This window comes from Phaethon lepturus, unplaced genomic scaffold (assembly GCF_000687285.1).
Source record: "Phaethon lepturus isolate BGI_N335 unplaced genomic scaffold, ASM68728v1 scaffold3312, whole genome shotgun sequence".
Taxonomy (NCBI): Eukaryota; Metazoa; Chordata; class Aves; order Phaethontiformes; family Phaethontidae; genus Phaethon; species Phaethon lepturus.
Genome location: NW_010525354.1, coordinates 42,371 through 57,866, shown reverse-complemented (window position 1 = coordinate 57,866; position 15,496 = coordinate 42,371). Strand labels below are relative to the sequence as shown.

The 15,496-nt window shown below is 39.9% G+C and overlaps 1 protein-coding gene across 2 annotated transcripts in view; it reads left to right on the top strand.

Annotated features, from left to right (window-relative positions):
* The first annotated feature begins 1,139 nt into the window (after positions 1–1,139).
* USP40 (ubiquitin specific peptidase 40) overlaps positions 1,140–15,496 on the top strand; it is a 38,191-nt gene continuing 23,834 nt past the window's right edge. The window contains exons 1-11 of one of the 2 annotated variants that reach the window (XM_010282712.1): positions 1,140–1,178; positions 1,997–2,213; positions 2,770–2,837; positions 3,871–3,984; positions 4,582–4,746; positions 5,331–5,477; positions 10,181–10,324; positions 11,428–11,556; positions 12,074–12,175; positions 12,522–12,629; positions 14,874–15,195. In XM_010282712.1, the coding sequence (XP_010281014.1) occupies positions 2,015–2,213; positions 2,770–2,837; positions 3,871–3,984; positions 4,582–4,746; positions 5,331–5,477; positions 10,181–10,324; positions 11,428–11,556; positions 12,074–12,175; positions 12,522–12,629; positions 14,874–15,195 (1,498 nt within the window). In that variant the 5' untranslated portion in view covers positions 1,140–1,178; positions 1,997–2,014. Of the gene's footprint in view, positions 1,179–1,978; positions 2,214–2,769; positions 2,838–3,870; positions 3,985–4,581; positions 4,747–5,330; positions 5,478–10,180; positions 10,325–11,427; positions 11,557–12,073; positions 12,176–12,521; positions 12,630–14,873; positions 15,196–15,496 lie in introns of those variants that run through there. The other variant, XM_010282711.1, reaches the window with a different exon arrangement.

The window sequence follows — 15,496 nt, the reverse complement described above, 5'->3', positions numbered from 1 at the left end:
CTATTATGGCTTGAAGCATGGGAAGTGGGACCTTTACAGGTTTTTGGTTTGTGGGTTTTTTGGTGTTTTTTTAGGTGATCAAGGTATGAGAGCTGCTTTCAGACGAAAAAAACCTAGTGCAAAGAGATGAAAATGATTTCTTTCTTGTCTGTGTTCTCTAGCCACATAATTTTATTTTGTGGCAATTTATAAGGGGATATCTATTGTATGAAGTGCTGAAGAAGCATTATAGAACAAACAGGGTGAATGTTGCCACACTGCTTCATAGTCAGCTGCTCTGAGCACAGCCTTTTGCCTGAAAACTGCTCTGCTGTGGGAAGGACTAAAATGGGCTTAATGTAACTTAGTGTTTATTAAGAGTTATAAAACTCTTTTTATAAAGAGTTTTAGGGGATGCCTGATGAACTACTGGTTGGTTGAATGCGGAGCTGTCAGCTACGTTCGGATTTTCAAAAGGCGTTCAATGAAGTTTGACACTGAAAGCTCTTCAAGAAATTAAGCTGACACGGGTTATGAAAGTTGTTGCTTGATTAAATAATTAGCTAAAAGATAGGAAATGGAGCATCAGCTGTCAGAGAGAGGAGCGAGGAGGGATTTCTTTGTATTTTTGCTAGGGCCTGCATTCAGCATATCATAAACTATCAGAAATAAAGAGTGAATGCTGAGATGATTAAATTTTTTGTGAAATCCACTGATATATTACAGTAAAGAAATGTGCTATCAGTGAAGCTTTAAAGTTTTTATGCTAATGGGCAGCTGAAGGAAACAATAGCAGATAATATTTATTGTAGGTGAGTGCAAAGAGGTGTAGCATGGGGCCAAGATGATCACAGCTTTATGGTTGCATATATTACACATGTGTTTCTGTAAAGTGCATAGGTAGTGGTGGGGTATGAAGTGAACATACAGGAGTGAGATCTTGCGGTAATAATAAACGTTGCTTTAAAAAAAGAGTTGTTTAGAGCTCAGCAGTTGCACAAAAAGAGAACAAACTAGAACATTATTATTTAGCTATAGAAGGCCACGGTTTGCGCGCATCTTGAGCGTTGTAGGCAGATGTGGTCCTCTGATCTCAGAAACAGGTAAAGGAGAGGCTTAAGGGGTTCAGAGGAGGTAGATAAGGATAATTGAAGCTAGGGGACAAGTTCAGTTGCAGGGATGAATACGTCTTTGTGGAAGCTTCTGTCTGGAAAAGATGTTTGAGTGGAACATGGCAAGATCTGTAAAATTGCAAATGGAATGAAGGTAGATAGGAGAATGATTATTCACTGATCCAGTGTAACTCATTGATTACTCACTGCCAATACAAGAGCTACAGCATACTAAATGAAATTGTGGGCTGGCAAGTATAAGATGAAAGGGAGCTAACTTTGGGAATCCTGGTACGTGCTAAAAGGTCACAAGACTTCCAAAAAGGACTGAGAAGAATTCCCTGAAGAAGAATCAGTTTGCCATTGAGTTTCTGGCTCTCAAACATCTGGAAGCAGAGATAATATTTTCATAAAATATCACTGTATTTTTGACCATTTATTACACTCTTCCCATCTGAACTGGCCAATACAGAGGCAGGTTACTAGTGCACGTGGATTTGTTGAGAGACAGTGCAAGGATTTTGATGATTTTGAGAGGTCTTACATACCTTTCTTGCACGAAACTGGGCAACTTGAGCAGTAGTTAATTACAGGTGTTTAGAAGGACCTATTTATTTTACTATGCACATGTTTGCTTATGCAAAATTCAAATGTGATGTATTTGATTCTAGTTAAAAGTTTATTCAGACCTGTGCTAACATAAATGCTTTTAATTCACCCTTCTTTTTGTTATATTAGTGCACACTTTTGTATGGATCTGACATTCATTTTTAGAATGAATAGAATAAAATGAAAAAAGTTACAAACTCTTTAGTCAGGGCTGAAAGGTTCATCTTGGAGGATTAGAGGTGAATGGATGCAATTGTATTTTTTATAGTAAATAGATAATTTTATATTTTTTTAAGGACTGTTTTGCCTTCACAATGTTTGGAGACTTATTTGAAGAGGATTTTTCCTTTATTTCAAACAATCATTGTGGAAAAGGGAAGAAAGCAAAGCCCAGAGATTCTGAGCCTCCATCTCCCAGGGATTTCACCAACCTAAGTGGTATCAAAAATCAGGGTGGGACCTGCTACCTCAATTCCCTTCTGCAGACTCTGCTTTTCACACCCGAATTTAGAGGTAATGTGTTCAAAACCTTCTTAAACTAATGTTGGGATTAATATTTTACAGTCACTTGCATTTCTAGTTATTTATTAAGAGAAACACCACAAATGCAGATTGTTTTCAGGAACAGTTTATTTCCGTTCACTTCATATAAGTTATTACAGAATACTCAGAGCTATTGGTCTGTAGAATTAGTATTGTCACTTCTGCACAAAACTAAGTATTCCAAACATTACATTTTCTTACAGGTAGACAGTCTACAGTTTGAGTAAATAAGAGAGGTTATTGCTGTCCATAAAGTGTCATTCATTTTTTAATGCAACCACTACAATTCCTAAAAAAATGAGGTATTTTGCCATCTAAACAGTGTCATGCTTACCTATGCTTTGTTGTTACAGCTTGAACCAGTTGTAAGGATGAATGATGTTCAGAAATGTTGTTTAATGTCTTAATTTGCTAAAAAGAATAGCATCATAATGCTTGACAGTTTAAAGATTTTATTTTGGAGTATTGTATTTTAAGAGGAGACATTCTCTTTTTTTAAATAAGGCATTTTTCTTTACATTTACAGAGGCCCTGTTCTCTCTAGGACCTGAAGAACTTGGGACTCTGGATGATAGCAGTAAACCAGATGCAAAGGTATTTAAACTTTTCTTGTCATTAGTCACTGCTGAATGTTGATTCTGAAGAATATTGCTTAAATTTGCATAAAACTACTTATGAGAATGAATGAAATCCTAACTTCGACACCTAAAGGCAGTTTGGTTGGCTGATACTTGATTTTGCACACAGATGTAAATTTTCAGTGCCATAAGCTTTTGCTTCAGAAGTAAGATATTGAGCCTGTTTCTGCTGAAACTGATGACAGAGATGATTTTGTCTTCAAGGAGAGCAGGAACAGTCCCAAAGTCTGCACAGTCCTTTTTTATACTTTTTTTCTTCTGTAAAGCTACAGTGCTATGACTTATTTGTCACCAGGAAAAAAAGATAGTATGTGTGTGCGGCCTAGATGACTGCACTGAGGCTGTCTGAAGGTTTAACAGCCCACCTATGTGCAAGATGATTTGGGACTGGAATTTAATCCTTGTTTAAAAAGTGCGTACTCAAGTTGACTACAGAATTTCGTTCTTCAGTTCTTGGATTGAAGTGACACACCTGGTTGCTTGGAAATTTTTTTTCTTTCTCAGTCAAAGATAACAAGCTTGATCAGCTACCTGTATGTGACATCAACTGTTCTCCTTTCAGTCTTATTCCACCCCACCACCAAGCCCTTTACTAAGCAAGGAGTAGCACATGTTAAATCTGTATGTCATGATGTCTTGTAGCTGACCTGCTAGAGTTTAGTATTATGAAAAATGTCAGAGAAAGTTGTCCTTTTTTACTACGATGATGGCTTAATTTTAATCCGTACAGTTTTGCTTTATCAGAAAAGGTATGTTCCATGACTATATCTGGCTGAGTAAGGTCAGGCACTGTAGGTTTTTGGGAATCAAGTCTGAATGATGTTTTAGTGTGACTTGAGTAACCTGTGTTATGGAAGCCATAGACAGTGGTGGTTTATTACAAGTTTTGTACTAAATTATTTTTCTTTTTATTTAAATGATTGGTTTGAAGTCTCTTTCTGATCTGTTGGGTTTTTTGTTTATGTGGGGGTTTTTTTATATATTTCTAGGTTCGAATAATTCCATTACAACTTCAACGGTTATTTGCTCAGCTTCTGCTCTTGGACCAGCAGGCTGCATCTACAACAGACCTTACTGAGAGCTTCGGATGGAACAGCCATGAGGTACAAATCATTGTCAATGACACCATCATTGATAAGCCTTTTCCTGAACGGAAAAGATTTATTTGTTTTTGAAGTGTGACATTTAAGAAATATCTTAAAATACTTCAAGCTGTGGAGATAGCATTGAATTGGGTCCACCTATGGTTGCATACTGTTGTAGCTCCACATGAAGTACACGCCAATTGTTTACAGCAAGCAGCAGAAGAAAATTGTTCTGTTAAATACAATTTCAGTAGCTTTTCCTTTTTACAAGAACTTTTTTCCAACAGTAATTAGGGTTCTTGTCGTTCAAATACTTAGATTCTTACCTAAACTGAACTGTGTAACTCATCTTAGAGTTTAGTCTAAATCTACCCAAGTGAAAGTGTCTTGTGTTGGTTATAGTTTCTGTACTTGTAGCTACTTAGAGAGCATAACTAAATTAAGAATAACAAATAATAATAAAGGTAGTAATTTACTACTCAAGGTAGTAAATACATGGGTAGCCATAGAGGCAACTGCCTTTGTCACATTTAATATATGCTGCTGTTAAGCAATAAGCAACGCAGACAGCACTATTTTATATCTTAAAGTGTTTGGGGTTTTTTTGTCATGCAGGAAATGAGGCAGCATGATGTGCAAGAATTAAATCGGATTCTGTTCAGTGCTTTGGAAACTTCCCTTGTGGGGACTTCAGGTCATGACCTTATTAATCGATTGTACCATGGGATTGTTGTCAACCAGATTGTTTGTAAAGAATGCAAGAATATCAGTGAGAGACAGGTAAAGCCAGGGGATTTTCCAGGATAGGTTTCTGTTCAGTCTGTTGAAGATACTTTAAATATTCTTTTTTTAAACTCCAAAAATAATGACCTCTTTCTTGAGTGTCACTGGTCGCCTTGTTGAATCTACTTATTGTGTATTGGTTAGGGCACTGCGGACTTGAAAGCATGTGAAAATTATGCATGACTTTGTTACGAAGTCTTGGCTGGCATTTTCTAAGCCACCTACATCAGGCTGTGACTCAGAGGTGAAAAAACAACTGCTGTTGCATTTTAACCATCAGCAAGCATTGCTTTCAGTAAATGTAGTTAGAGCGCTGAACAGTGGGGTAGCAACAGTAAAACATATCTTTATATTCTTTTACTGCTCTTGTAATGTAAAAAAAAATTCTTTTTTTTTTTAATTAATTTCTCTTATGTGGATATATGGGGTTTGTTTGTCATGTGTCCCCTGCCCCCCAATCAACGATGAAAGCAAACTGGGTGCCCATATCTGCTGTGGTGAATGGGATGAGTATCTTTCTAATTTACAATGAACTTACACCACTTATATTACCATATTTTTTTGTTGTACTTCCTGTGTAGGAAGATTTCTTAGACCTAACAGTGGCGGTAAAAGGTGTTGCTGGCTTGGAGGAGGCCCTGTGGAACATGTATGTAGAAGAAGAGTACTTTGAAAATGAGAACTTGTATCGATGTGGAGCCTGTGATAAACTTGTTGAAGCTTCGAAGGTAATGCATTGGTGATTCTTAGTGTTCAGTTTGCTGACGTTTAGCAACTTGTTTACGGCTGTGTCTGCCATCTAACTCTGAAATAAAAAGATCCTTATCTTTAATCAGACTGTATATAACAAGAGGATGCCAAAATCTGACCTGTTTTTTTTAAACCTCAGCAACTATGTCAAGAAAAGCTCATGTGACTCCTTTCTTGACTTGAATGTTGTTGCAGTCTTTCATCTAGCCGGTGGTGAATGGGATGGCATGTAGTTTCAAGAGTATTGCCTCTTTCTCACACCTCTACTGCCTCTAGCTTTGGGCATTTCAGAGGACAGGCTAAAAGATAAACTAGAGCATAAAGAAAAAATAAACAGGTCCATGTAATGAAGAAAATCATTGAAATTCTCTCATGAAGAACCCAAATGGGAGAGAAAAAATAATGAACAACTGTTACTCTGCAGAAGGCAATGGGTTCTGTTGATCCAGGTGTTGCATTGTTTCCCTGGTGCTGAACAGGTTCTTGCACCTTAGTAGGTGTTTTCAATATGTTCTGTAGTGCTAGAGCCTTCAGGTGAATAAGAAGTATTCATACAAGGAACCATCCAGCTCTTCTAGTGTGTAAGACCCTGGGTAGGTTTTCACCGTGTGTGCCGGTGTCATTCCCATCTGCCAGCTTACTTCTGGTAAGAAGTAACCACCACCACTTCGTGTTCTCTTTTGGTGAGCTTTTCAACCACTTGTCACATGCTAAGCCAGTGGCTTCCATCCATGGGCACCACCAGGAGTTTCCCTCCATCTGAGAGGCCGGGAGGGAGGAGGATAAAAATCCAGGCACAGCAAAGCTGCAAAGTCGTGTTCCTGTGGTCAGAGTACAGACTGTGAAAGAGTATTCTCCTTCAGGCAGTAGCTTGAAGACGCTTTTGAAGGAAGCCAGTGGGTTTATCTGTTGAGTTGTGCTGCTTTGTCATAATCTAGTGAATGATTTGCTCCTTTGAACTGTCCTCAGCTGTAGGTGAGAACTGTTGGTTTCGAGTTGTTCTTTTAAAAATTACTTGTAAAGATAAATGCAGTAACCCTTTCCTCAGCCGAGTCATTGGAGCTCCTCAGTGTTTGACTAAGAACTGTTGACATTAAGCCTGGGGTGTTTATTAAGAGTGATCCCCAGGAGCTCAGGGACATCCAGGATGGAGTACTCCTTTGTCTGCCTGGTTTCCTGCCTTCACCTTTGGGTGCCTTGGGAAAGCTTCAGATGCTTGATACTTGTTGACATTGGTATCCTGCAGAGGACCCCTGTATATGACCCCGAGTGCTTTGTTGAATGGTGGTGTGGCTGATCACATTGGTCACTGTCTCTATGCCAGTGCACCCTACAGCATCCTTGTGCTGACAGCTTGTCCCTGTCTGGCTTTTGACAGTTTGGACTGGTTTCTCCATAACAATTGAATTTATTAAGACTTTTTATGTGTCTTGTCATCTTTCCCCTTAACCAGGGTCCCAGAAGGGCAGTCAGGTGAGAGCTCTGTAGAGGTGTCTGAATTGCATTTTTCCAGAATGGTACAAAGTGATGTTTGGTTTTCTTCTGTTTTTTCATGTTACAATTTTTTTTTAATGAAAGTTTCTCTTTTTTCCTGTTAGTCCCTCTATGTTTTGTAAAGGGGAAATGGACATAGACAGCTATTAGTTCACTGTGATGTATTATGCCCTCTTAAAAACTGTGAAGCTCTTTGGCCTACTGCGGTGACTGCCTTCTGTGGCAGGATGAGTGCAATCCAACCCTTGCAGCACCCTTAGTGTGGAAGGGAGAGGGTGCAAAGGCAAGCTGAGGACAGGCAAAGTTAATCAGTAACTTGGAAGTTCACGAACATTTGCCAGTGCCTCATGTGGCTTGGTTATAAGGGCTTGTTTGAGTTAAACTTTGCTGTGTACAAGGGGGTGCAAGAGAACAGTTGCTTACCTCTCAAATGTGGTCATCCATGCAAAAAGACAGCGGGAACTCTGAACCTGGGTAAGAAGACATATAGCGGGGGGATGCCAGAGTATGAATGGACAACCTCAAGAAAAAAAGACTGTAGGGGGAAGGAGGGATGTTGTGTCAGCACAGCTGCTGCCTGTGGCTCTGTGGCCCTGCAGGCCCGATGTGCGTGATCGCAGCAGGCTATACTGAGAGTCAACACTGGCAGCAAGTGAGGTGCCAGCTGGGTCACTCTAGGCTTGGTGGCAGCATTGGGAAGGCAGCTGCCTAACAATGTGACTACCTTCCCACACCTAACCTGTTTCAAAGACAAGACGGTCCATACCTACCCACTCCATTCCTCCCTGCCTTCAGTACTCTGTGGGTCTTTGGGTGTTATTCTTCCCCCTTTTTTGTCTTGGCCTCTACATATATTAGTAGTTGAAGAATCTCATATTCCAGAACCTCATCAAATTTTAATTGTACCGTCTGATTTTCACCCTAAACTTGGAAGAACATGCAAAATCTTTTGTGCCATTAAGCTCTGCAATTCAGTCCTCACAGTTGACACAAACGAAATACCTAATTCAGAAGGCTTCTTAAACTGTATGTGTGTTCCTGGGAGGCTCTCTGGTATGGCTCCGCAAATGGAGAGTTGTGTGGAAACACTGGAAAGGTTCACTGGAAAGGACGCTCAAAGAAGTGTGTCTGTTGAATCTACGCTTCTATTCAGAGGTGATACAAGATGCTTGATTTTGCTTCATACCAGAGTTCCTGATGTGCTCACGTACCAAGTTGTTCCATCTTGATTAATATTCTTCCTTACTAAAATGGATTATGTTGGCTTTCCTGCCTTGAATGTCCTTTCCTATATAAATGGAGAATTTTAAGTCTTGCTTTGTTGTTCTGTGGCTGGCTGTAGGATCTTCCAGGGTACACCTACCCTATGCTACTCAGGCACAGCATTGTGCTCATCGTAGCCCACAGATCTTAGTCAAGGCCCTTTTCTTCCAGCAGCTTGGCAGATCTTAAGCAAAATGCCACTGTGATATATTCTGGTGACATTTTTCAGACCATTTCTGTTGCATTTGAAGGCAGCCCAACAGTCACTCAGCAGCAGGCTGCAAAATACATGTGGAGGTGATCTCTTTCTGGACAAAATACTCCTGTCAGAGCTGGTTATCATAGAGTGGTTTGGGTTGGAAGGGACCTTAAAGATGATCTAGTTCTGACCCCCTTGCCGTGAGCAGGGACACCTTCCACTAGACCGAGGTGCTCAAAGCCCCATCCATCCTGACCTTGTACAGTTCCAGGGATGGGGCATCCACAACTTGTCTGGGAAGCCTGTGCCAGTGCCTTACGACCCTCATAGTGAAGAATTTATTCCTTATATCTAATCTAAATTTACCCTCTTTCAGTTTAAAGCCATAACCCTGTGTCCTATCACTATATGCCCTTGTAAAAAGTCCCTCTCTAGCTTTCTTGTAGCCCCCTTCAGGTACTGGAAGACTGCTGTAAGCTCTCCCCAGAGCCTTCTCTTCTCCAGGCTGAACAACCGCAACTGTCTCAGCCTGTCCTCATAGGGGAGGTGTTCCATCCCTCTGATCATCTCCGTGGCCCTCCTCTGGACCCGCTCCAACAGGTCTGTGTCTTTCCTGTGGTGAGGGCTCCAGAGCTGGATGCAGCACTGCAGAGGAGTCTTACCAGCATGGAGCAGAGGGGCAGAATCCCCTCCCTCGACCTGCTGGCCACACTGCTTTGGATGCCAGCCAGGATATGGTTGGCTTTCTGGGCTGCAAGTGCACATTGTCGGCTCGTGCTGAGCTTCTCCTCAACCAATGCCCCCAAGTCCTTCTCTTCAGGGCTACTCTCAATACATTCTATGACAGATAGTATAATTTCTGACTTCCACATTTGAAAACATTGTGTCTGTACGAGCCCTGACCTGTACTTGGGGTCATACAAACCCAAAGAACTGTAAGACTCCTCAGTGGTCATTGGAATAAACCTCAGGTGAAGTACAAATGCTGTGCTTGGAGGAGATGTGCAGGATGCGGCAAAAGAATAATAGCCCCAGCCTGAGTTGATATCCTTTCCTTGCAGCAGAAGCAAGTGTGTAGGCTATGTTTGTAGGTTGAGCTTCATTCATAGCTTTTCTTTTTGAGTGGCTTTGGGCCCTATGCCAGATGCTGAGTGCCCCGCTGTTCATCTGGGAATGGCAAAGCTATCACAAAGCTGTGTCCTCTTCTGAAGTGCCAGAAGAGGCAGCTAAGTGTTTGTGCTTATTTCTCTGGGCTCCCAGGGTCTGTGTGGCAGATGCTGAGGAAGGGGCCGAGAGCAAAGTTGCTGGGAAGATGCTGTAGTCTAAATTCATGTGTAAGCACAAACCCAGGGCTTTGAAACTGCTGCTTCTTAGTATAAAATTCAAGAAAATCCTCTCTCAAAGAACATGTGGACTATGGAAATGTAATTGCTGACTAGAATTTCAGCAATGTCCTCCTTTGTTTTCTGTAGGAGAATAAAGTATGGGACCGGTGATTGCCATTCAGGGGAAGGAATCAAGAGATTGCTTTTAGGATGTTTAGTTGGTAGGGGAATTGAGAATTAAGGAAGACATTTTAAAAATGAAGACACTGGTCATGTCTGCCTGGTTGTAACAAAGCTTTGTTGGAAAATAAAAAGTTGACCATAGCAAGGTGGAAGCGCTACACTATTCTGTTATAACTGTGTGCTTACAGTTTTGGTGTTTTTTTAAATCATTTTACAGTCTGCTAAACTCCGCAAGTTGCCACCCTTTCTCACCATTTCTCTCCTGAGATTTAACTTTGACTTCGAGAAGTGTGAACGATACAAGGAAACAAGCTGCTATACGTTCCCTATCCAGATAAATCTGAGGCCTTTTTGTGAGCAGGTTTGTACTGTTACATTTGTTAAAGTTTCTATATAGTCTGCAGAGAACCTCTATCTCAAGAACCAGTTATCTCTTATTCTGCATTTTGTCAGAGAAACTTTGTGGGGTTTTCTTCTGTCCCTAAATCCCAATTTTTGGAATTCCAATTTGTTTCCAAAAGACCACTTTCTAACTGAGTGGGAAATACCTTATAGCCATACGAGGGGAAAGGGTATAATAATGACCTAAACCTTAATCTGACATTTGTTTGAAAGGAGGATGATCACCTGGAAATAGAAATTAAATTTCTTTTTGTATCGTCATTGTCTGATAACATAATGTATAAATTTAGCTATATATGTTTTATGTGGCTGTAGTTACTTAATTTTTCTTAGAAATGTCTTTGCATTCGTATGTATGTATTTTTACTATAAACTGAGCTATACCAGTGCTTGATGACAATGTTTGATCCTTAAAATATATAAAGAATATATGTAATAGAGGCACTGTTACGGAAAAAGACGTTTTTCTTGAAATGTTGCAATGCAAGCTTGGAAATTTCTCAGTGTTTGCATTTAAGGAAGCCTCTTTTTGTTTGTGTATACGTGTGTTACTTGTTTTTTCTCTAGTTTTTTAAATAAAACAACCTGTTTGTTCATAACTAGGCTTAAACTGTTCTATTATTTGCATCAGTATTTAGAATCACAGAATCACAGAATCATTAAGGTTGGAAAAGACCCTTAAGATCAGCAAGTCCAACTGTCAACCCGACACCACCACGCCCACTAAACCATGTCCCAAAGTGCCATGTCTACGCTTTTTTTTTAACACCTCCAGTGATGGTGACCACTTCCCTGGGCAGCCATTTCATTATTTTAAGTTTTGAATTTCCAATATTGTTCACAATCATGCTTAAAAAGTTGCTTAATAAGCCTGTGCCTTGGTCTGTGGGTGTGTCAGTCCATACCTGTGTTCCTGAGCCCTGAAAAGCCATTTCAATCTCTGCACGTGCGAATGCACACTGAGAAATATCCAAAGGTATGCTGATGGTGTAAAACTGTCCTTGTGTGAAAGACTTACTGATATATATTATTGTTATTATTATTGTTTTTTTCTTTTTAAAGACTGAAATGGATGATTCAGAGTACGTGTATGAGCTCTTCTCTGTTATTATACATAAAGGTGGCTGCTATGGAGGACACTATCATGTTTATATCAAAGATGTGGATGAATTAGGAAACTGGCAATTAGAAGTAAGTCTGAAAGGTTTTTCTGCCTTGGTATGTCTCATTTTTCAGAAGAGTATTAAGAGCTAGTGGATGAAATGTACACACAAACTAATGAATATTTTAGTGAGGCATTTGGTCTCTTACCTCATTGAGAAGGCTAGTTTTCCACAGTATGCGATCTCTATGAAGAATTTGTAGCAAATTTTACCTTTCCTATCTGCTGAACTATCTCACATTATTGGGCTCCCTTTTTCTTTCCCAGATGAAATAATATCTTTGGTCAAGACTAGCACAGTCATTTTAATGAATGACTCTGGCTGGCTGTTTGTAAATAACACAAATGTCTCTTCTGTTAAAAAAACCTGATAGTCGATACTCTGCATGACAATATAGAGTCCGTAGCAGCTGGCAGAGGCAGCTTATCAGAACTTCTTTTGCACTTTTAAATAGTGCATGCTAATGTTAATACAGACTATAATTGAAAACCACTAGTTATGCGCGAAACAACAGTATTTGTGAGTCTTTTATTTTTCTTATACAGGAAGAAGAGGATAGACTGATTGAAGATAAGGCTTTAAGAAACACTGAAAATGCCAATGAAGTAGAAAATCCGATGGCAGTGTTGAAAGGGATTTTATCAGAGGTATGGTATGTAAGGAGTTTATTGCTTTGATTTTGATATTCAGGAACCTAGCAGAAGGGGTTAGTGTATGCAAGAGTGGGCAGGTTTCAGTTTACAGAACTCTTCTGAACTTATCGTGAACCATATAAAACTTGGAACTTAGCCTGACTAATACTAATAGCGGCTCTTCATACAGAAAACATCCCTTTTTGAATATTTCTTAAGTAGCTTGCCAAAGCTGTTGCAAAAGGTGATGTTACATTGCCTTATTAACAAACAGGAATTATAAGCACTTCAGAATGGCTTCTTTGTGTTGATCGCTTGATTTTTGTAGCCTTTGTTATCTTAGTTTTTAATTCCTCTGTAGGAAAAATCTAAACAGATTCCTGTGGATCAATTAGGGCAGAAATTATTGGAGAAAAAAGGGGTATCCTGGAATAAGAAATACCGAAAACAATATGGAGGATTACGAAAGGTAATATGCCTGTATGTTAATTTGGTTTTTACTGTTAAGAAAACTTTACATTTATATTCCTATTGAATAGTCAGTAAGATGGTAACTGAAAATACTGGCACTTGGACTAGCAAGATAAAGCATGTGTAAGAGAGGTTTGTAAGATAAAGTAATACACTGGGGAACACAGACAAAATTCTCAAGGGGTTGTCTGCTTGAAAATGTTTATCTTTTTTTTTTTTCCTACCTATACGGTTGACCTATAAAAGAATTAACCTTACCTACTTAACCTTGTTTCACTTGTGGCTGTGGATGAAACTGCAACAACGCCACTACCACTTAAACATGTGTCGTGGTTTAGCCCCAGCCAGCAGCTAAGCCCCACGCAGCCGCTCGCTCACTCCCCCATGGTGGGACGGGGGAGAGAACTGGAGGAGTAAAAGTGAGGAAAGTCATGGTTTGAGATAAAGACAGTTTAATAGGTAAAGCAAAACAAGGAATTCATTCACTGCTCCCCATGGGCAGGCAGGGGTTCAGCCATCTCCAGGGAAGCAGGGCTCCATCACACGTAACGGTTTCTTGGAAAGACAGATGCCATCACTCCGAACATCCTTCCACCCCTTCTTCTTCATCCCAGCTTTATATACTGAGCGTGACATTGTATGGTGTGGAATATCCCTTTGGCCAGCCTGGGTCAGCTGTCCCAGCTGTGTCCCCTCCAGCTTCCCGTGCACCCCCAGCCTTCTCGCTGGCAGGCCAGCATGAGAAGCTGGATTGTCCTTGACTACTTAGCAACAAACTCAAAACATCAGCACATTATCAACATTTTCTCATCCCAAATCCAAAACACAGCCTCACACTAGCTTCTGAGAAGAAAATTAACTCTATCCTGGCTGAAACCAGGAGAACATGGAAGAACTGATGAGAATTAAAGATGAAATATAGTACTTCTTCACAGTCATAACAGAAACAAGGTTTTGAAAACATAGGCCACTTCTTGGTAGATTAGGGCATGTCCATAAAATTAATACTTCCAGTAAAATCTTATTTTGTGAGTTGATTACTGTGGGTTTTTTTTAATGCTGTAAGGAAAATACTTCAGTATTTGTGTCATAGACGTGGAAAATTCATGTTTGACTGTTTTTTGAATGGAGCTGACAATGTAGTTTTCACAATCATTGTTTAAAAGTAGTTGTGAAATCTGAATGCAAGTCTCACTTTCACAAGTGCTGGATCTGTACCAAAAGCATGCTGATCAATGCAGGACTTGCCTTACTGAAACAACTATAAATTGTTTTACACTTTTTGAAGTAGCAAATGAGGTTTTGATTAAGATTGAAACTGAAATTCAGATTTTGGGGGGTTGTTCTTGTTTATTGTGGTTTGTTTAGTTGGTGTGTGGGTTTTTTGGGGGGGTTGTTTTTTTTTTTTTTTTTGAGGGGGTTGGGTGTGTTTTGTAGTTTTGTGGGGGATTGGAGGGCGGTTGGTGTCATCCCCATGCCCCCATCCCTCAATAGCCACAATTTTGTTTTGTGTAATGTGGACACCAAGCTTGTTTTAAGTATCTACATGCTGCTGAAATGAAAGTAGAGAACAGAGTAAATAGACTGAGCAAAACTGAGCGAGTAGATTTTAAGTTTTTGAGATGCTACAATGGGCAGCATTAATTTGGGTAAGGTACAACCCAGCAGACCAGAATTGAGCTGAAGATCCCTGTCTGATAAATACAGAAGGGAGCACTTCTGCAGAGACTAGGGAGCGGAAAGTACCAATGTTAGAGCGCTAAACTAGTTGGGAGGGTTCTCTGTGTGTCTGAAAAAGCAGAAGCTTCTTGATTGCCTACAGAGCATCACTCCTTATGCTACCTTTCCAGGGACAGAGAGTATGCACTTGTGAGAAGTATTTTAAAAGGACTCCAGTGTCTCAAGCAATCCTTGAAATTCAGGAGTTAGTCTGATTTAATTCTTCATGACGCATGTATGATGAAAACAATTCTTTTGCAATTTCTTGCATGAAAGTTTGAAGTTTCATAAGAAATGAAGCCAGCAACAGCATATAAAAGATGAGACAGATAAGTGGTGGTAGGAAAATGACATTTTTCTGTCTAAACTGAGGAAATACATGAGGAAGCATCATTAAAAAAAACAAGTTTGAAGGAATGGGGTCTGTGTGTCAATTCGAGGATGAATCAGGTGAAGTAGCTAATGCAGGCTGCTATATCTAAAACTGGGTATCTTCTTCATTGTATCCTTGCTTTCCTTTTAGTATTTGCAGAATCATCCTCAGATATTTCAGTTCAGTCCTGATGAAAATAAAGTTGGTCTGAAAGGAAAACACAAGCTCCCATTTAAGTCAGATTCTCAAGGACAAGATCTCCAAAGCCCTCCTCAGAAGAATGACGTCCAGTGGAATTCAGAAAAAAAACCTACTGGGCTAAGAGACAGTTCTGCTGGTTGCCATTGGTTTGATCTGAATGATTCAAAAGTCCAGCCGATCAAGGAGAAGGATATTGAGAAACAATTTCAGGGTAAAGAGAGTGCCTACATGCTGTTTTATCGAAAATCTCAGTTAAAAAGACCGCCTGAAGGTACACAAAACTCATCTTGATATTTTGGGGGCCTCCTTCATTGACGGTTTGTTTACTGGAGGGCAAAGGCTCTTGGGCCTTTCTGTCCTTTCCAAGAGTTGAAGATAACAGTTTTCTTTCTAGTGATCATTTGAAAAAAGGGTTAACTGAAGGTACAAGGAGGTTACCTCCAATGAGCTAGTGACCAGTTAATTGGCTATAGCTGACACTAACTTTTTTCTAGTACACTTCACAAATACTAGCAGAACATTTTTTACTGAAACAAATAAAAGTTGTTGCTAACAGCATTCATGTATCAGTT